Source organism: Bombina bombina, chromosome 9 (genome assembly GCF_027579735.1).
Source record: "Bombina bombina isolate aBomBom1 chromosome 9, aBomBom1.pri, whole genome shotgun sequence".
NCBI lineage: Eukaryota > Metazoa > Chordata > Amphibia > Anura > Bombinatoridae > Bombina > Bombina bombina.
The window spans coordinates 213,896,678-213,919,259 of record NC_069507.1 but is presented as its reverse complement, the minus strand read 5'-3'; the positions used below and the strand labels follow the sequence as shown (position 1 = coordinate 213,919,259).

At 40.3% G+C, this 22,582-nt stretch overlaps 1 protein-coding gene across 3 annotated transcripts in view; it reads right to left on the bottom strand.

The window, feature by feature from the left end:
* The window catches only part of CHST15 (carbohydrate sulfotransferase 15), a 79,983-nt gene that overhangs the window by 28,205 nt on the left and 29,196 nt on the right, over nucleotides 1-22,582 (bottom strand). The window contains exons 2-4 of one of the 3 annotated variants that reach the window (XM_053692604.1): nucleotides 9,523-9,689; nucleotides 8,762-9,427; nucleotides 2,051-2,390 (exon numbers count right to left, since the gene is read on the bottom strand). In XM_053692604.1, the coding sequence (XP_053548579.1) occupies nucleotides 2,051-2,390; nucleotides 8,762-9,109 (688 nt within the window). In that variant the 5' untranslated portion in view covers nucleotides 9,110-9,427; nucleotides 9,523-9,689. Of the gene's footprint in view, nucleotides 1-2,050; nucleotides 2,391-8,761; nucleotides 9,428-9,522; nucleotides 10,397-22,582 lie in introns of those variants that run through there. The other 2 variants (XM_053692606.1, XM_053692605.1) reach the window with 2 other exon arrangements.

The following is a 22,582-nucleotide window of genomic DNA, read 5'->3' as shown; positions in this document are numbered from 1 at the left end:
TAACAAAAAACAAATATATACCCATTTCAATTACTTATTTTTACCAGTGAAACTAATATAACATCTCAACATTCAGAAATATACATTTCTGACATTCAAAAACAAAACAAAAACAAATCAGTGACCAATATAGCCAGCTTTCTTTGCAAGGACACTCAAAAGCCTGCCATCCATGGATTCTGTCAGTGTTTTGATCTGTTCACCATCAACATTGCGTGCAGCAGCAACCACAGCCTCCCAGACACTGTTCAGAGAGGTGTACTGTTTTCCCTCCTTGTAAATCTCACATTTGATGATTGACCACAGGTTCTCAATGGGGTTCAGATCAGGTGAACAAGGAGGCCATGTCCTTAGATTTTCTTCTTTTATACCCTTTCTTGCCAGCCACGCTGTGGAGTACTTGGACGTGTGTGATGGAGCATTGTCCTGCATGAAAATCATGTTTTTCTTGAAGGATGCAGACTTCTTCCTGTACCACTGCTTGAAGAAGGTGTCTTCCAGAAACTGGCAGTAGGACTGGGAGTTGAGCTTGACTCCATCCTCACCCCGAAAAGGCCCCACAAGCTCATCTTTGATGATACCAGCCCAAACCAGTACTCCACCTCCACCTTGCTGGCGTCTGAGTCGGACTGGAGCTCTCTGCCCTTTACCAATCCAGCCACGGGCCCATCCATCTGGCCCATCAAGACTCATTCTCATTTCATCAGTCCATCTTGACGTTTCAGCTTGTGTGTCTTGTTCAGTGGTGGTCGTCTTTCAGCCTTTCTTACCTTGGCCATGTCTCTGAGTATTGCACACCTTGTGCTTTTGGGCACTCCAGTGATGTTGCAGCTCTGAAATATGGCCAAACTGGTGGCAAGTGGCATCTTGGCAGCTGCACGCTTGACTTTTCTCAGTTCATGGGCAGTTATTTTGCGCCTTGGTTTTTCCACACGCTTCTTGCGACCCTGTTGACTATTTTGAATGAAACGCTTGATTGTTCGATGATCACGCTTCAGAAGCTTTGCAATTTTAAGAGTGCTGCATCCCTCTGCAAGATATCTCACTATTTTTGACTTTTCTGAGCCTGTCAAGTCCTTCTTTTGACCCATTTTGCCAAAGGAAAGGAAGTTGCCTAATAATTATGCACACCTGATATAGGGTGTTGATGTCATTAGACCACACCCCTTCTCATTACAGAGATGCACATCACCTAATATGCTTAATTGGTAGTAGGCTGTCGAGCCTATACAGCTTGGAGTAAGACAACATGCATAAAGAGGATGATGTGGTCAAAATACTCATTTGCCTAATAATTCTGCACTCCCTGTATATATATACAATATATATATATATATATATATATATATATATATATATGAACACACACCCTGGCAGATGAGAGAGAGAAGAGAGAGAGAGAGAGAGAGAAATAGAAAGATAAAGAGAGAGCAAGGTGTCTCGCTAAGATGGTGTATACTGCATTTTCGTATGGGAAGGAGATGTATATATTACAAAAGGGCACAATGAAAATCGTAATTTTAAAAATTATTCAAAACAAATATTTGACCCATTCACTCATTAATACATAAAAAAAATTATATTTTTATGGCGCATCAAAAATCGAAGCAAAATTGTTCACCAAAAATCGTTTTTTTATCAAAAATGCAAAATTTAAATGTAAATTACACAGAAATAAATCATATTAAATATACACAGCATAGATCGTAATTTAAATACACTGGATATGCAAAAAACATAGAGATTCGTACTTTTAAGTATGAAATACAAAACGCAATTTTTTTTTAGACTAAAATGGGCTGAACATGTATGAAATTGTCTCTCATAACCAAGCGTAATTAGTTAAACATTTCTGCCCTACAGATCTCACAGTTTTTTCTTGCAAATTAAAAGGTGGCGAGTTTTTGTCAAAATAATCAAAACACTAATTACTCTGAAAGGAAAACCTATGCATATTAAAATATATATTTTAAAAGGGAAAGAAAAAATTACTCATTTTCAACAGTATAACACTATATGGCAGTTTGGCCTATAGGACAATTTAACATACCAAAGCGTTTTCTTGTCCACCAGTGTGGCTCTTTAATAACAGAGAAGCGAACTCTGGAATGGAGGCGAAGGCGATCGTAAAGGTCTGTTGTGCCACATTTGGGTTGTCCAATGATATAGAAGTAAGGAAGGCAGCGCATGCGGTATCTACGTCCCTCTTTTAGCTGCAGCTTCTCCCAAAAGCTCTTTCTCAATTCCGCAAAAATGGAATGGAAGCGCTTGGAGTAAAATGCATAAGCGTTGGATCTGTAGGGATCGTTGCTATGGTTCCCCTTGTATTCCTGGTACCAGCAAGGGCTTAGACTCAACTGCAGAAAGTTGTGTGGGATCACGGAATATAACTATGAAAAACAATAGGCTGAATTATATAGTTATTCATTATAAAAATATAATTTATGCTTACCTGATAAATTCATTTCTTTCTCCTGTAGTGTAGTCAGTCCACGGGTCATCCATTACTTATGGGATTATAACTCCTCCCTAATAGGAAGTGCAAGAGGATCACCCAAGCAGAGCTGCTATATAGCTCCTCCCCTCTACGTCATATCCAGTCATTCGACCGAAACCATACGAGAAAGGAGAAACTATAGGGTGCAGTGGTGACTGGAGTTTAATTAAAATTTAGACCTGCCGTAAAAACAGAGCGGGCCGTGGACTGACTACACTACAGGAGAAATGAATTTATCAGGTAAGCATAAATTATATTTTCTCCTGTTAAGTGTAGTCAGTCCACGGGTCATCCATTACTTATGGGATACCAATACCAAAGCTAAAAGTACACGGATGACGGGAGGGACAGGCAGGATCTTTACACGGAAGGAACCACTGCCTGTAGAACCTTTCTCCCAAAAACAGCCTCCGAAGAAGCAAAAGTGTCAAATTTGTAAAATTTTGAAAAAGTGTGAAGTGAAGACCAAGTTGCAGCCTTGCAAATCTGTTCAACAGAGGCCTCATTCTTAAAGGCCCAAGTGGAAGCCACAGCTCTAGTAGAATGAGCTGTAATCCTTTCAGGAGGCTGCTGTCCAGCAGTCTCATAGGCTAAACGTATTATGCTACAAAGCCAAAAAGAGAGAGAGGTAGCCGAAGCTTTTTGACCTCTCCTCTGTCCAGAATAAATGACAAACAGGGAAGAAGTTTGACGAAAATCTTTAGTTGCCTGCAAATAAAATTTCAGGGCACGGACGACGTCCAGATTGTGCAAAAGTCGTTCCTTCTTTGAAGAAGGGTTAGGGCACAATGATGGAACAACAATCTCTTGATTGATATTCTTGTTAGTGACTACCTTAGGTAAGAACCCAGGTTTAGTACGCAGAAATACCTTGTCTGAATGAAAAATCAGATAAGGAGAATCACAATGTAAGGCCGATAACTCAGAGACTCTTCGAGCCGAGGAAATAGCCATTAAAAACAGAACTTTCCAAGATAACAGCTTGATATCGATGGAATGAAGGGGTTCAAACGGAACACCTTGCAGAACGTTAAGAACTAAGTTTAAGCTCCACGGCGGAGCAACAGTCTTAAACACAGGCTTAATCCTAGCCAAAGCCTGACAAAAAGCCTGAACGTCTGGAACTTCTGCCAGACGTTTGTGTAAAAGGATAGACAGAGCTGAAATCTGTCCCTTTAACGAACTAGCAGATAAACCCTTTTCTAAACCCTCTTGTAGAAAAGACAATATCCTAGGAATCCTAACCTTACTCCATGAGTAACTCTTGGATTCGCACCAATATAAGTATTTACGCCATATTTTATAGTAAATTTTCCTGGTAACAGGTTTCCTAGCCTGTATTAAGGTATCAATCACTGACTCCGAGAATCCACGCTTTGATAGAATCAAGCGTTCAATCTCCATGCAGTCAGCCTCAGAGAAATTAGATTTGGATGTTTGAAAGGACCCTGAATCAGAAGGTCCTGTCTCAGAGGCAGAGACCATGGTGGACAGGACGACATGTCCACTAGATCTGCATACCAGGTCCTGCGTGGCCACGGAGGCGCCATTAGAATCACTGATGCTCTCTCCTGTTTGATCCTGGCAATCAATCGAGGAAGCATCGGGAAAGGTGGAAACACATAAGCCATGTTGAAGACCCAAGGTGCTGTCAGAGCATCTATCAGCACCGCTCCCGGGTCCCTGGACCTGGATCCGTAACAAGGAAGCTTGGCGTTCTGGCGAGACGCCATGAGATCCAGATCTGGTTTGCCCCAATGATGAAGCAGTTGGGCAAACACCTCCGGATGAAGTTCCCACTCCCCCGGATGAAAGGTCTGGCGACTTAGAAAATCCGCCTCCCAGTTCTCCATGCCTGGGATGTGGATCGCTGACAGGTGGCAAGAGTGAGACTCTGCCCAGCGAATTATCTTTGAGACTTCCATCATCGCTAGGGAACTCCTTGTTCCTCCTTGATGGTTGATGTAAGCCACAGTCGTGATGTTGTCCGACTGAAACCTGATGAACCTCAGAGTTGCTGAGGCCAAGCCAGAAGAGCATTGAAAATTGCTCTTAATTCCAGAATGTTTATTGGAAGGAGTCTCTCCTCCTGAGTCCATGATCCCTGAGCCTTCAGGGAATTCCAGACTGCGCCCCAACCTAGAAGGCTGGCGTCTGTTGTTACAATCGTCCAATCTGGCCTGCGGAAGGGCATCCCCTTGGACAGATGTGGCCGAGAAAGCCACCATAGAAGAGAATCTCTGGTCTCTTGATCCAGATTTAGCAGAGGGGACAAATCTGAGTAATCCCCATTCCACTGACTTAGCATGCACAATTGCAGCGGTCTGAGATGCAGGCGCGCAAATGGTACTATGTCCATTGCCGCTACCATTAAGCCGATTACCTCCATGCACTAAGCCACTGACGGGTGTTGAATGGAATGAAGGACACGGCAAGCATTTAGAAGTTTTGAGAACCTGTCCTCCGTCAGGTAAATTTTCATTTCTACAGAATCTATAAGAGTCCCTAGAAAGGGAACTCTTGTGAGTGGCAATAGAGAACTCTTTTCTACGTTCACCTTCCACCCATGCGACCTTAGAAATGCCAGAACTAACTCTGTATGAGACTTGGCAGTTTGGAAACTTGACGCTTGTATCAGAATGTCGTCTAGGTACGGAGCTACCGCTATGCCTTGCGGTCTTAGTACCGCCAGAAGAGAGCCCAGAACCTTTGTAAAGATTCTTGGAGCCGTAGCTAACCCGAAGGGAAGAGCTACAAACTGGTAATGCCTGTTTAGGAAGGCAAATCTTAGATACCGGTAATGATCCTTGTGAATCGGTATGTGAAGGTAGGCATCCTTTAAATCCACTGACCCTCTTGGATCATGGGTAAGATGGTTCGAATAGTTTCCATTTTGAACGATGGAACTCTTAGGAATTTGTTTAGGATCTTTAAGTCCAAGATTGGTCTGAAGGTTCCCTCTTTTTTGGGAACCACAAACAGATTTGAATAGAATCCTTGCCCGTGTTCCGACCGCGGAACTGGGTGGATCACTCCCATTAGTAAGAGGTCTTGTACACAGCGTAGAAACGCCTCTTTCTTTATCTGGTTGCTGATAACCTTGAAAGATGAAATCTCCCTTGTGGAGGAGAAGCTTTGAAGTCCAGAAGATATCCCTGAGATATGATTTCCAACGCCCAGGGATCCTGGACATCTCTTGCCCAAGCCTGGGCAAAGAGAGAAAGTCTGCCCCCCACTATATCCGTTTCCGGATCGGGGGCCCTCACTTCATGCTGTCTTAGGGGCAGCAGCAGGTTTTCTGGCCTGCTTGCCCTTGTTCCAGGACTGGTTAGGTTTCCAGCCCTGTCTGTAGCGAGCAACAGTTCCTTCCTGTCTTGAAGCGGAGGAAGTTGATGCTGCTCCTGCCTTGAAATTACGAAAGGCACGAAAATTAGACTGTTTAGCCTTTGGTTTGGCCCTGTCTTGAGGCAGGGCATGGCCCTTACCTCCAGTAATGTCAGCGATAATTTCTTTCAAGCCGGGCCCGAATAATGTCTGCCCTTTGAAAGGAATATTAAGATTTAGAAGTCACATCAGCTGACCAGGATTTAAGCCACAGCGCTCTGCGCGCTTGAATGGCGAATCCGGAGTTCTTAGCCGTAAGTTTGGTTAAGTGTACTACGGCATCAGAAATAAATGAATTAGCTAGCTTAAGGGCTTTAAGCTTGTTCATAATCTCATCCAATGGAGCTGTGCTAAGGGTCTCTTCCAGAGACTCAAACCAGAATGCCGCCGCAGCAGTGACAGGCGCGATGCATGCAAGGGGTTGTAATATAAAACCTTGCTGAACAAACATTTTCTTAAGGTAACCCTCTAACTTTTTATCCATTGGATCTGAAAAAGCACAGCTATCCTCCACCGGGATAGTGGTGCGCTTAGCCAGAGTAGAAACTGCTCCCTCCACCTTAGGGACCGTCTGCCATAGGTCCCGTGTGGTGGCGTCTATTGGAAACATTTTTCTAAATATAGGAGGGGGTGAAAAGGGCACACCGGGTCTATCCCACTCCTTGTTAACCATTTCTGTAAGCCTTTTAGGTATAGGAAAAACGTCAGTACACGCCGGTACCGCAAAATATTTATCCAGCCTACATACTTTCTCTGGAATTGCAACCGTGTTACAATCATTCAGAGCCGCTAATACCTCCCCTAGTAATACACGGAGGTTCTCAAGCTTAAATTTAAAATTTGAAATCTCTGAATCCAGTTTACTTGGATCAGATCCGTCACCCACAGAATGAAGCTCTCCGTCCTCATGTTCTGCAAATTGTGACGCAGTATCAGACATGGCTCTACTATTATCAGCGCACTCTGTTCTTACCACAGAGGGATCGCGTTTACCTCTTAATTCTGGCAATTTAGATAGTACTTCAGTCATAACATTAGCCATGTCTTGCAAAGTGATTTGTATGGGCCGCCCTGATGTACTTGGCGCCACAATATCACGCACCTCCTGAGCGGGAGGCGAAGGTACTGACACGTGAGGAGAGTTAGTCGGCATAACTTTCCCCTCGTTGTCTGGTGATATTTTTTTAACATATAAAGTTTGACTTTTATTCAAAGTAACATCTATACATTGAGTGCACAAATTTCTATTGGGCTCCACATTGGCCTTTAAACATAGTGAACAAACAGATTCATCTGTGTCAGACATGTTTAAACAGACTAGCAATAACACTAGCAAGCTTGGAAAAAACTTTTAAATAAATTTACAAGCTATATAAAAAACGCTACTGCGCCTTTAAGAAACATAAAAATGTGACACAGTTGAATTAACAATGAACCAAATATGTTAAAACAACCAAATTTTAACAGAAAATGTATAAAGTTAGCAGAGTATTGCACCCACCAGCAAAAGGATGATTAACCCCTTAATACGCAAAACGGATAACAGTTGAAATAATAAACGTTTTTATCACAGTCAAACACACTGTCACAGGTCTGCTGTGACTGATTACCTCCCTCAAAACTAGTTTTGGAGACCCCTGGGCTCTGTAGAGACGTCCTGGATCATGGAGGAAGAAATAGGAAGACTGTGACTAAATTTTTACTGCGCAATAAAGCGCTAAAATAGGCCCCTCCCACTCATATTACAACAGTGGGGAAGCTCAGTAAACTGTTTTTATGCAGAAAAAAAATGACAGCCATGTGGTAAAAATCATGCCCATAAAGTTTTATCACCAAGTACCTCAGAAAAAACGATTAACATGCCAGTAAACGTTTTAAAATTGAAAATTATGAAGTGTTATTAATAAGTCTGCTGCTAGTCGCTTTCACTGCAGTGCAGGCTCAAATATTACTTTAATATTGACAGTATTTTCTTGTGAAATTCCATTCCCCAGAAATACCTCAGAGTATACATACATACATATCATATCAGCCTGATACCAGTCGCTACTACTGCATTTAAGGCTGCACTTACATTACATCGGTATTAGCAGTATTTTCTCAGTCAATTCCATTCCTTAGAAAATAATTTACTGCACATACCTCCTTGCAGGTGGGCCCTGCATGCTATCCCCTGTTCTGAAGTTACCTCACTCCTCAGAATGGCCGAGAACAGCAAGTGGATCTTAGTTACGACCGCTAAGATCATAGAAAATTCAGGCAGATTCTTCTTCTAATGCTGCCTGAGAACAAACAACACACTCCGGTGCCGTTTAAAATAACAAACTTTTGATTGAAGAAATAAAAACTAAGTTTAACACACCACAGTCCTCTCACACGTCCTATCTTTAGTTAGGTGCAAGAGAATGACTGGATATGACGTAGAGGGGAGGAGCTATATAGCAGCTCTGCTTGGGTGATCCTCTTGCACTTCCTGTTAGGGAGGAGTTATAATCCCATAAGAAATGGATGACCCGTGGACTGACTACACTTAACAGGAGAAAAATGTTTATGGCAAATATTTTGTATTAAAAACAACATGTACCATGTCATTTTTTTTTCCATCATAGACAGACAGTCAGATAGGCAGGCCGACAGGAAGGCATATGGATAGATAGATAGATAGATAGATAGATTGATAGAAAAACTGATAAAAAGGAAGGAAATTTAAGGATAGATAGATAGATAGATAGATAGATAGATAGATAGATAGATAGATAGATGATAGATAGATAGATAGATAGAAAGGAAGGAAGGTAGATAGGTAGAGAGATAGGCAGACAGGAAGGGAGATGCATAGCTGTTTTTGCAATACTTCCATATAATTAATATGTAACTCACATGGGGCTCATAGCGCTCCATTTCTTCAATATCTGGGATCTTCCGTTGTGTGAGCTGAATTCCTCCATCTTCTGGAAGAGAGTTGCCAAGATGGGACGTAACATATGTGTAGTTGACCACACAAGGTTTAGTAAGTTGTGCAGCCTCACTCTTGGTGCCCGTAAGGTTGGAACTAAAGGTGAAGTCTCTAGATTCTGAGGGTGCCTGGAACAGATCTGGTCGGCCTCCAGACAAAATGTAAGATGCAAGAACTAGTGCAGTAATTACCAAAGCAAACAACAAGCTACAAAGAGTTCTTCTGCCAAGACCTCTGCTGTAGCTTCCCCTGTCTTCTTCATATAAAGACATTCCGAAGACATGCAGGGGATGTGGGGGTTCAGTATGGCGCAAGATAGCTCTCAATCTGTCAAATCAAAAGTAGTCTTACATTTGCCCCAGTATTTACAGGGAGCCAATAGAATTCCATCTTGTAGCTTGAACATATCTAAATAGAGGCAATAGTTTAACCAACGTGAAAAACAAATCAAAGGTATAAGTCTTCTTGTAGACTGAAAAACAAAATATGATTCCAAAAGAAAGCCATACAGAATCAGTGCTTGTAACTTTTCCAAAATGAGATGTATCAAATTCACAGCATCTCCACATTTTTTCAAGTCTTCCTCTTTTCTGCAATGATATAATAAAGCTCACATTACATAATTCATCTAGGTTTAGCAAGGTGTGAAACACATTTACATCTCTAAAATTAGACATTTCCTTACACAAGACACAACTAAGTTTTTAATCCACTCTCTCATCCTTTCCCGTCTCGACTATTGCAACTCCATCCTCTCTGGTCTCCATAGCTGTCGCCAGGCTCATCTTCCTTACACGTCGCTCTTCATCAGCTGCACCTCTCTGCCAATCCTTTTCACTGGCTTCCTCTTGCCTTCAAGATTAAACACAAAATCCTCACTCTGACATTCAAGGCCCCCAATAGCACTGCTCCCCTTTATATCCCCCTATATCCTTCTCTCCAGATACTCTCCCTCCCGTCCCCTTTGCTCTGCTCACAACCTCCTACTCTTGTTACCTCCTCACATTCCTGTTTACAGGACTTCTCCAGACTGGCTCCCATCTTGTGGAACTCTCTGCCTCACTCCACAAGACTCTCCCCTAGTTTTAAAAGCTTCAAGCGCTCCCTAAAGACTCTTCTGTTCAGGGATGCATACAACCTACACTAACCTTTCCTAATACCAGTTCCTCTCCTCCATTGCTATCCCCTTGAACCCCCTTATCGTGTATGCCTAAGAGCACAACTGTTTGCAGGTCACCTTCATAAGAGCTGACTACAACAGTGCGACTCTCGGCAGGGCCCTCTACCCATTTGATCCCTATAAATGTTACATTGTATACCACCTATGTTTATAGTGCTGTGGAATCTGCTCTACAAATAAATTATCATAATAATAATAGCATTCAAATGTAAAATCCAATATCTATTTTGTCATGCATACTTATTGTTATATTTCTCTAAGTTCTACTCTGAAGATATTCATGTTTTAAAAGGAACTGTTCTTTTAAAACCTGAAGTCCAAATTAAAGGGACACTGAACCCAAATTTTTTCTTTTGTGATTCAGATAGAGCATGACATTTTTAATCAACTTTCTAATTTAATCCTATTATAAAATTTTCTTCATTCTCTTTATATGAATTGCAATAATGTAACTTTAGATGCCGGCCCATTTTTGGTGAACAACCTGGGTTGTTCTTGCTGATTGGTGGATAAATTGATCCACCAATAAAAAAGTGCTGTCCAGAGAAAAAATGATAATAGGAGTATATTAGAAAGTTGCTTAAAATTGCATGCGCTATCTGAATCACGAAAGAAAAAAATTGGGTTCAGTGTCCCTTTAAACTTTCATGATTCAGATAGAGCATGTCTTTTATAATAACTTCCCAATTCACTTCTACTATTAGCCGTGTGATATGACTGCAGCGGCGTTCCAAAATCCCTTACGTGTATTTAACAGGACTCTGGGAGTTTGAAGAACTAAACCTCTCCTGCTGGGGATCATTCTGTGTTTTGATTACCTGCTTACACCACCCAGGATACTGAACGATAAGTACCTTTTATAATCCAGTATGAACTGTGCCTTTCTCAGCTCTGCAAATGCAGATATTTTTGAATAAGTGCATTAATCTCAAGTGCTTGATTTCTTCCTTATTTTATTATTGTGTGCATTAAGTATGAATAATGTTTGTTGTTCTATTGCCATAGGCTACATTAGATAATTGTAAACTGTGCACAGTAGGATTGGTATAGGATAATTTACTATATCAATAAATATTTCTTTATTAGACAAAGAGTGCTGTTGTGAGGTATCTGTTTTTCTTTTGCAATTTTGATTAGTTAGTTTAATACCTTAGCACCGATATTACTAAATATCCTAAGTCTTAAAGATTATTAGTAGACCTGAGCAAAGTTTATAACTTTAGTTCACTTCTACTATCAAATGGTATTCAATCTCTTGGTATCCTTTGTTGAGGAGCATACTTTGATAGGCTCAGGAGCTGCAATGCACTACTGGGAGCTAGCTGGTGATTGGTGGATATACATATGGCTCTTGTCATTGGCTCACCAGATGGGTTCAGTTAGGTCCCAGCAGTGCATAGGTGCTCCTGAGCTCCGCCTACCTTGACTGGTGGGTTCCATACAGATATTATTCAGAGATACAGTGGGATACTATTCAGGTAGCCATAAACAAAAGGGATACAATATGGAAATGCCATTCAGGCCATTGCAAAAAATGAAGATATAATTAAAAAAAAAGATTAGCCTTTTCTCATTTAGAAATCCTGACTAGGATTATTCTCCAGTTTATACTCCAGTGTATGGTCACCTGAATGTTGGCGACATAAAGAGTCACTGGTCAAGCCATAAAGGGGTTAAACACATTGTAATATTGCTTCTTTATGTCCCTTTTACCTACAATATCCCTATAAAACTAGAATATTATATATTCTAAAAATAATGTTATAGATATTTTTAGTCTGTTTTTGACTGATAATTGTGTAAAATAAATAAGTCTACACATCAATCTATATGGTATCAAAATTCTCAAATGAATCATTTTTTTTAATTGATCATTAAAAAGTTAAGGTACACAAGGAAATAAATCAATATTTTGGGCGAGATTTCATATGCGGCACAGGCCTCAGCGTAACTGCTGAAACCCGCGTTGCCTGTAATTTCCCCTTGCACATCGTAGAATCACATATACAGCGCCGGCAGTTCATAAAGTGTCGTAAGTCGGATAAACTAGCGATGTCCAGAAATGTGCGTAAATACAAATTTCTGGAGTTGCCAGTGACTTCTTTAATAATCTCGCCAGCCCAGAAACATTTAGATGATCGGGCCCTAACCATTACCTGTAAAGGGTTAAATAAGAGATTGGCAGAGCTGCAGGCACAGGAGTAAAACAATGCATGGTGAGTATTAACCATTCTATTGATGTTTTTTTTGTTCAGCAGTTTAATGTCCCTTTAATTCTATCAGTACTTTGCCGTTCTAATTGGTCTGTCAGCATCCCCTTAATCTGACACATCAGGGATTGTTTTTAAAGGGACAGTCTACTACAGAATTTTTATTGTTTAAAACGATAGATAATCCCTTTATTACCCATTCCCAAGTTTTGCAAAACAAACACGGTTATATTAATACACTTTCTTTCATGTAATTGGCAAGAGTTCATGAGCTAGTGACGTATGGGATATACAATCCTACTAGGAGGGGCAAAGTTTTCCAAACCTCAAAATGCCTATAAATACACCCCTCACCACACCCACAGTTTTACAAACTTTGCCTCCTATGGAGGTGGTGAAGTAAGTTTGTGCTAAGATTTCTACGTTGATATGTGCTTCTCAGCTTTTTTGAAGCCTGTTTCCTCTCAGAGTACAGTGAATGTCAGAGGGATGTGAAGGGAGTATCACCTATTGAATGCAATGGTTTTCCTCACGGGGATCTATTTCATAGGTTCTCTGTTATCGGTCGTAGAGATTCCTCTCCTACCTCCCTTTTCAGATCGACGATATACGCTCATATTCCATTACCTCTACTGATAACCGTTTAAAGGATTACTTTCTGTTATAATTTTTAAGCTAAACAACTAACATATTAAAGTTAATAAACATTAATTAAAACCTACTGACCTATATTTTCTCCAAAACGAAGTTTCAAAACGTTCTAAAAGTTATATCTTTTATTTGCCGATGATGTCACGTTATCCTGCCCACTATTTTCAGCACTGCATGTTCAAAATACTTAAACCAATAACTTTGTGTTTAAAGCGTCATTTTGAAACCTAGGTATTGTAAACGGATTTGTACAGAGCAAAGGATACCCACGGAGTGGGTTTGGAAAACAATTAAATTTGCAGACAAGATTTCTGATATACGGTAGAGATATGTTAATGAAATGCTATTGATAAAAAGCGTATTTGGGGTAGTTAGTTAGTAACAGGCATAGAAAATATTTACTTACAGTGGCCCTTTAAGTACTGGTTTGGCTATCTGCTATATGTGGATGGGTGTCTTCAGGTAAGTATGTTTTCATTACTTAAGACACTCTCAGCTATGGTTTGGCACTTTATGTATTTATATAAAGTTCTAAATATATGTATTGTACTTATATTTGCCATGATTCAGGTTTCAGTATATTTCCTTTTGCAGACTGTCAGTTTCATATCTGGGAAATGCATTTTTTAGAAATTTATTTCTTACCTGGGGTGTAGTCTTTTTTCAATTGACTGTCATTTTTCAAATTCGCGGGCAGAATTAGGCTCACGAGGGCGCAAATTGCTAAAATTTATTGCGTCATTCTTGGCGCGAGATTTTTTTGGCGCAAAATTATGTTCGTTGACGCAATTCGTCATTTCCGGCGTCTTAGTTGACGCCGGGTCCTTTCACAAGGTTGCGTCATCTATGACGCGGGTGTGTCATTTCCGGACGTTTTTGGCGCCAAAAAATATTTTTCTCTTTGTTGTGTATCATACTTGGCGCCAAATATTTTCATTATTTTAGACCCCATTCCGATTTGCCTCTTGCTTTTTTTTATGTCAGAGGGCTATTCTGTTTGCATTTTTCCCATTCCTGAAACTGCCATATCATTTTGCTTTATTTGTTGTTTTTTTCTCTTACATTTGCAAGATGTCTCAATCTGATCCTGTCTCAGAATTCACTGTTGGATCCCTGGTGCCTGAGAACAGTTCTACCAAAGCTAAGTGCATTTGTTGTAAACTTGTGGTGATTATACCTCCAGCTGTGGTTTGTAATAGTTGTCATGATAAACTTTTACATGCAGAAAATGTATCCATCAGTAATAGTTCATTACCTGTTGCTGTTCCCTCAACATCTAATGCACAAGATATACCTGTAAATTTAAAAGAATTTATTTCTGATTCGATTCAGAAGGCTTTGTGCCATTCCGCTTTCTAATAAACGTAAAAGGTCTTTTAAAACTTCTCATAAGGTTGATGAAATTTCAAATAACCAGCAACATACTGAATTATCCTTCTCTGATGAGGATCTATCTGATTCAGAAGATCCTGCCTCAGATATTGACACTGATAAATCCTCTTATTTATTTAAATTGGAGTATATTTGTTCTTTGTTAAAAGAAGTGTTGAATACATTGGATATGGAGGAAACTAGTCCTCTTGATATTAAAACTAGTAAATGTTTAAATTCTGTTTATAAACCTCCTGTGGTTATTCCAGAGGTTTTTCCAGTTCCTGATGCTATTTCTGATATGATTTCTAAGGAATGGAATAAGCCAGGTACTTCTTTTTATTCCTTCTTCAAGGTTTAAAAAATTGTATCCTTTGCCAGAAGTTAGATTAGATTGGAGCTTTGGGAAAAGATCCCCAAAGTTGATGGGGCTATCTCTACTCTTGCTAAACGTACCATTATTCCTACGGAAGATAGTACGTCTTTTAAGGATCCTTTAGATAGGAAACTTGAATCTTATCTAAGGAAAGCTTATTTATATTCAGGTCATCTTCTTAGGCCTGCAGCTGCCTCAACTTTTTGGTTGGATACTTTAGCGCAACAAGTATCGGATCATGATTTGTCTAGCATTGTTAAGTTGATTCAACATGCTAATAATTTCATTTGTGATGCCATTTTTGATATTATCAAAATTGATATTAAATCTATGTCTTTAGCTATTTTAGCTAGAAGAGATTTGTGGCTCAAATCTTGGAATGCTGATATGACTGCTAAGTCCAGATTGCTATCTCTTTCTTTCCAAGGTAATAAATTATTTGGTTCTCAGTTGGATTCAATAATTTCAACTGTTACTGGGGGGAAGGGAGTTTTTTTGCCTCAGGATAAAAAACCTAAGGGTAAATCTAAAGCTTTTAACTGTTTTTGTTCCTTTCGGCAAAATAAGGAACAGAAACCTAATCCTTCCCCCAAGGAATCTGCTTCCAATTGGAAGCCTTCTTCAAATTGGAATAAATCCAAGCCATTTAAGAGATCAAAACCAGCCCCCAAGTCTGCATGAAGGTGCGGCCCTCATTCCAGCTCAGCTGGTAGGGGGCAGATTAAAATTTTTCAAGTATGCTTGGATCAATTCGGTTCAAAATCATTGGATTCAGAGTATTGTCTCTCAAGGGTACAGAATAGGATTCAGAGTAAGACCGCCTGTGAGAAGATTTTTTCTCTCACACATTCCGGTAAACCCAGTAAAGGCTCAGGCTTTTCTGAAGTGTGTTTCAGACCTGCAGTTGTCAGGGGTAATCATACCAGTTCCGTTTCAGGAACATGGTCTGGGGTTTTATTCAAATCTATTCATTGTCCCAAAGAAGGAAAATTCATTCATTGGATCTAAATATTTTGAATCGATATGTAAGAGTACCAACTTTCAAAATGGTGACTATAAGGACTATTCTGCCTTTTGTTCAGCAAGGGCATTATATGTCCACAATAGACTTACCGGATGCATATCTTCATATTCCGATTCATCCAGATCACTATCAGTTCCTGAGATTCTCTTTTCTAGACAAGCATTACCAATTTGTTGCTCTTCCTTTTGGCCTAGCGACAGCTCCAATAATCTTTTCAAAGGTTCTAGGTGCCCTACTCTCTGTAATCAGAGAGCGGGGTATTGCGGTATTTCCTTATTTGGACGATATCTTGGTACTCACTCAGTCTTTACGTTCTGCAGAATCTCACACGAATCAACTAGTGTTGTTTCTTTGAAGACATGGTTGGAGGATCAATTTACCAAAAAGCTTTTTGATTCCTCAGACAAGGGTAACCTTTTTAGGTTTCCAGGTAGATTCAGTGTCCATGACTTTGTCTCTAACAGACAAGAGACGTTTAAAATTGGTTGCAGCCTGTCGGAGCCTTCAGTCTCAGTCATTCCCTTCAGTAGCTATGTGCATGGAAGTTTTAGGTCTCATGACTGCATCATCGGACGTGATCCCCTTTGCTTGTTTTCATATGAGACCTCTCCAGCTTTGTATGCTGAACCAATGGTGCAGGGATTATACAAGGATATCACAATCAATATCCTTAAATCTCAATGTTCGACTTTCTCTGACTTGGTGGTTAGATCACCATTGTATAATTCTAGGGGCCTCTTTCATTCGTCCAACCTGGACTGTGATCACAACAGATGCAAGTCTTTCAGGTTGGGGAGCTGTTTAGGGATCTCTGATAGCACAAGGAGTTTGGAAATCTCAAGAGGCGAGATTACCAATCAATATTTTGGAACTCCATGCGATTCTCAGGGCTCTTCAATTTTGGCCTCTGTTGAAGAGAGAACCATTCATTTGTTTTCAGACAGACAATATCACAACTGTGGCATATGTCAATCATCAGGGTGGGATTCACAATCCTCAAGCTAAGAAAGAAGTACCTTGGATACTTGTTTGGGTAGAATCCAGCTCCTGTAAAATTTCTGCGGTTCATATCCCAGGTATAGACAATTGGAAAGCGGATTACCTCAGTCGTCAGACTTTACATCCGGGAGAATGGTCTCTCCACCCAGATGTGTTTTCTCAAATTGTTCAGATGTGGGAGCTTCCAGAAATAGATCTGATGGTATCTCATCTAAACAAAAAACTTCCCAGGTATCTGTCCAGGTCCAGGGATCCTCAGGCGGAAGCAGTGGATGCATTGATGCTTCCTTGGTGTTATCAACCTGCTTATATTTTCCCGCCTCTAATTCTTCTTCCAAGAGTGATCTCCAAGATCATCATGGAGCAATCGTTTGTGCTGCTGGTAGCTCCAGCATGGCCTCACAGGTTTTGGTATGCAGATCTTGTTCGGATGTCCAGTTGCCAACATTGGCCACTTCCACTAAGGTCACACCTTCTATCTCAAGGTCCGTTTTTCCATCAGGATCTCAAATCATTAAATTTGAAGGTATGGAGCTGGAACGCTTAGTGCTTAGTCATAGAGGGTTCTCTTACTCAGTGATTAATACTATGTTGCAGGCTCAAAAATCTGTTTCTAGAAAGATTTATTATCGAGTTTGGAAGACTTACATTTCATGGTGTTCTTCTCATAAATTCTCTTGGCATTCTTTTAGAATTCCTAGAATTTTACAGTTTCTTCAGGATGGTTTGGATAAAGGTTTGTCTGCAAGTTCCTTGAAAGGACAAATCTCTGCTCTTTCTGTTTTATTTCATAGAAAGATTGCTAAACTTCCTGATATTCATTGTTTTGTGCAGGCTTTGGTTCGTATCAAGCCTGTCATTAAATCAATCTCATCTCCTTGGAGTCTTAATTTAGTGTTGAAGGCTTTACAGGCTCCTCTGTTTGAGCCTATGCATTCTTTGGACATTAAACTACTTTCTTGGAAAGTGATGTTTCTTTTGGCCATCTCTTCTGCTAGAAGAGTTTCTGAATTATCCGCTCTTTCTTGTGAATCTCCTTTTCTGATTTTTCATCAGGATAAGGCGGTTTTGCAGACTTCATTTAAATTCTTACCTAAGGTTGTGAATTCTAACAACATTAATAGAGAAATTGTTGTCCCTTCCTTGTGTCCTAATCCTAAGAATTCTTTGGAGAGATCCTTACATTCTTTGGATGTGGTAAGAGCTTTGAAATATTATGTTGAAGCTACTAAAGATTTCAGGAAGACTTCTAGTCTATTTGTGATATTTTCTGGTTCTAGGAAAGGTCAGAAGGCTTCTGCTGTTTCCTTGGCGTCGTGGTTAAAGTTTTTGATTCATCTAGCTTATTTGGAGTCGGGTCAAGCCCCGCCTCAGAGAATTACAGCTCATTCTACTAGATCAGTCTCTACTTCATGGGCTTTTAAGAATGAAGTTTCAGTTGATCAGATTTGCAAAGCAGCAACTTGGTCTTCTTTGCATACATTTACTAAGTTCTATCATTTTTATGTATTTGCCTCTTCAGAAGCAGTTTTTGGTAGAAAAGTTCTTCAGGCAGCTGTTTCAGTTTGATTCTTCTGCTTTTGATTTAAGTTTTTTCCTTTCATTTATGAGAATAAACTTATATTTTGAGTTGTGGATTAATTTTTTTCAGCAGAAAATGGCTGTTTTTATTTTTTCCCTCCCTCTCTAGTGACTCTTGTGTGGAGTTTCACATCTTGGGTATTGCTATCCCATACGTCACTAGCTCATGGACTCTTGCCAATTACATGAAAAAAACATAATTTATGTAAGAACTTACCTGATAAATTCATTTCTTTCATATTGGCAAGAGTCCATGAGGCCCACCCCCTTTTTTGATGGTGGTTATGATTTTTTTGTATAAAGCACAATTATTTCCAAATTCCTTTGATGCTTTTTACTCCTTTCTTTATCACCCCACTACTTGGCTATTTGTTAAACTGAATTGTGGGTGTGGTGAGGGGTGTATTTATAGGCATTTTGAGGTTTGGGAAACTTTGCCCCTCCTGGTAGGATTGTATATCCCATATGTCACTAGCTCATGGACTCTTGCCAATATGAAAGAAATGATTTTATCAGGTAAGTTCTTACATAAATTATGGTTTTTTACCTCTGTGATTACCTTGTATCTAAGACTCTGCAGATTGCCCCCTTATTTCAGTTATTTTCACAGACTTGCATTTTAGCCAATCAGTGACCGCTCATAAGTAACTCCACGGGCATGAGCACAATGTTATCTATATGGCACACATGAACTAATGCCATCTAGCTGTGAAAAACTGTCAAATGCATTCAGGTAAGTGACGGCCATCAAGGGCTATAAATTAGCATATGAGGCTACCTAAGTCTAGCTTTCAACTAAGAATGCCAAGCGAACAAAGCAAATATAATGACAAAAGTAAATTGGAAAGTTGTTTAAAATGACATGCCCTACCTGATTCATGAAAGTTTAATTTTGACTAGACTGTCCCTTTAATAACTAACTGCAGTAATGATCAAGTTAATTTGACTGAACGCTGGCAGTGTGTGTGAAATCATAGGGTAAAGCAGTTATAGCAGATGCAGCTCTTAGTCATGCAGAAAGAATTCAGCTCCCTGACCTCTTCTCACGGATAAGGCGACAAGTGCAGAGATTCCCAAACCCATCTCAAAGAACTGCTATTCACAAGTCTTGTATTCAAGTCCGTACACAACAACTGCAATGAATTATGAGATCATGTAGTAGGGAACATTGTATGAATATTGCAAATATTGCCACAAAAAGCAGCATTCAGCTCTCCCCTGTAATCACTGTTTTTTCGCCTGCTATTTAATGCACATTATTCCCTTTAATTAAAAGCTCCCCGCTAGGCTCTAACAGCAGTGAATGATTTAATGGTACTACTATTTAAATTAGGAAACACGTACATTTCAATTATGTACCTATTTGGTAGTAAATGAATACTTTCCTAGACAGCTGCCTAAAAAGGTCTGTTTTCCATGGGCTGATTTTCTCATTAAACTAAAGACAAAAAGTACAGACAGAATAAAGGGACCAGTTTATACATATGGTCATTCTAATCATAGATCTGAGCCCATAACAGACATGGATCAGGTTATTCCGTTTATATGGATATTATTTATTGTTTGTTTTCCTCTTCTGGATGATTGTCAGACCCTAGTCAGATCCATTGCTTGTTATCCAACAGACACACCAGGTATAACTTGTGATTTACAAATGTACATCTATATTAACAATAACACTGAGAATACAGAATAAAACACTAACCAGGTCTACTTACTTTCTTTTTTGTTTTTAATAGTCCACTAGTACATGTATAGCAGAGTAATAGCCATAGGTCAGATGTAGCAGAATAATGGTCAGAAGGTCACATATAGCAAGATATAGTTGTTGGTCAGGTATAAAGGCTGTGACACACTGCAAGCGGAGCGGCGCGCAGCGTGTAGATGCGGCTGTATGCGCTCAGTGTGTTCTGCCTTTTCATCTCTGAGCACTCTGCTGCGTCAGGTTGCGTAGCTGAGCACTCAGAGATGAAATAATTGAACTTCAGAATCAATGCAATGCGGTGCGAAGCAGCTGCATCGCCTCGCGCCGCATCGCTTGCAGTGTGTCACAGCCTTAAGAGAACAAGGGTCATCAGGTCTCATATAGCAGAGTACCAGGCGTAGCTCAGGTATAGCAGAGTAAGGGTCATCAGGTCACATACAGCAGAGTAAAGGCTGTGACACACTGCAAGCGATTGTGGCACGAGGCGAAGCAGCTGCTTCGCTCCACATCGCATCGCTTCTAAAGATCAAATATTTCATCTCTGAGCGCTCAGCTACGTGACCTGACGCAGCAGAGTGCTCAGAGATGAAAAGGCAGGACACACTGAGCGCGCACAGCCGCATCTACATGCTGCACGTCGCTCCGCTTGCAGTGTGTCACAGCCTTAACAGACGTAGGTCAGGTATAGCAGAGTAAGGGTCAGCAGGTCACGTATAGTAAAGTAACAGGCATAGGTCAGGTATAGCAGAGTAACAGGCATAGGTCAGGTATAGCAGAATAAAGTTCAGCAGGTCACATGTAGCAGAGTGACAGGCATAGGTCAGGTATAGCAGAGTAAGAGTCAGTAGGTCACATATAGCAGAGTAACAGGCATAGGTCAGGTATAGCAGAATAAGGTTCAGAAGGTCACATGTAGCAGAGTAACAGGTGTACATCAGGTATAGCAGAGTAAGGGTCAGCAGGTCACATATAGTAAAGTAACAGGCATAGGTCAGGTATAGCAGAGTAACAGGCATAGGTCAGGTATAGCAGAATAAAGTTCAGCAGGTCACATGTAGCAGAGTGACAGGCATAGGTCAGGTATAGCAGAGTAAGAGTCAGTAGGTCACATATAGCAGAGTAACAGGCATAGGTCAGGTATAGCAGAATAATAGGCATAGGTCAGGTATAGCAGAATAAGGTTCAGAAGGTCACATGTAGCAGAGTAACAGGTGTACGTCAGGTATAGCAGAGTAAGGGTCAGTAGGTCACATATATCAGAGTAACAGGCGTAGGTCAGGTATAGCAGTGTAAGGTCAGCAGGTCACATATAGCAGGGTAACATGCATAGGTTAGGTATAACAGAGTAAGGGTCAGTAGGTCGCATATAGCAAAGTACCAGGCATAGGTCAGGTACACAGCAGAGTAAGGGTCAGCAGGTCACATAAAGCAGAGTAACAGGCGTATGTCAGGTACAGCAGAGTAAGGGTCAGTAGGTCAAATGTAGCATAGTAATAGGTGTAGGTCAGGTAAAGCAGAGTAAGGGTCAGTAGGTCACATGTAGCATAGAAATAGCTGTAGTTCAAGTATAGCAGAGTAATGATCTGATGTTACAGTACAGCCAGAATGAGTCTTTTAAACTGTATACTATGGTGAGTTAAGACTGTCATCCTGGAGGTGGACTGAGGCTTACTCAGTACATGCTCTTTAGTAAGGCAGTAAATGTGCTGTAGTAATTGCAAAATTATGAAAAGTAACACCATTATGGGGTTTAAAAATGTAATCTTATCAACATAAGATTCATACAAAACATATACCAAATGATCAAACAGCCTGGAACTGATTCCCTAAAGCTAACACTCCTCTCCATTCATTAGTGACTGATCTCTATAGAAGAGACCTGCAATATTAGAGAGGTTGGACAGGAGTGAAACAGTAAGATGGTAACATCAGGATACACATCATTCACAGTAAAAGCTTTAACTTGTCAAATGGTCACAAACACTCACTATTTTTATTGGCTCCTGCATATTATAAGTGAACTGAGTGCCGCTACTTGTTTTTTCCGGGGCTGGGACATTTTTAAGACACATTCTACCAATAGAAAGAGGTATAAATAGGCTGGTTGTCATTATACAGACTGCAGGTATAATTAGCATCTCAGTGACTGCTCTGTAGAAGCTTTTAGCCTGGTTCAATTTCCAGCCGCTGCAGCATTGTGGCTCATTCATGTCACCAACCACAGAGAGGAAAACAAACCCACCCTGTGGTCAAACGAAGGAAAGAACTACACAAATAATGACTGCATTAAACTGATCTTGTGCTGACACAGGTATCATGGGAAGTCCTCGCTCCCAGCAGTCATCCCTAGAGAGCCATTTAACACAGACCAATATCATGTTAAATAACAGCATAAAAGTGCAATCCGTCCCAGAAGGCTAATAATGAAATCCAATGAAAAAGTAACCTAAAATAGATAGTGTTTGTTTTATGAGCGGTTAAACAAAATCCCTTAGAACATTAATGTTCTGATTACTGATATCCTACATTTAGGTATCTCCAGGGGCAAGTTATGGATAGGCCAACTAAACCTATGCCTAGGGCAGCATGATTGGAAGGGAAGCACATTTTGAGGGTTAGCTCTATGTATTTATTAAGTACAAACCAAT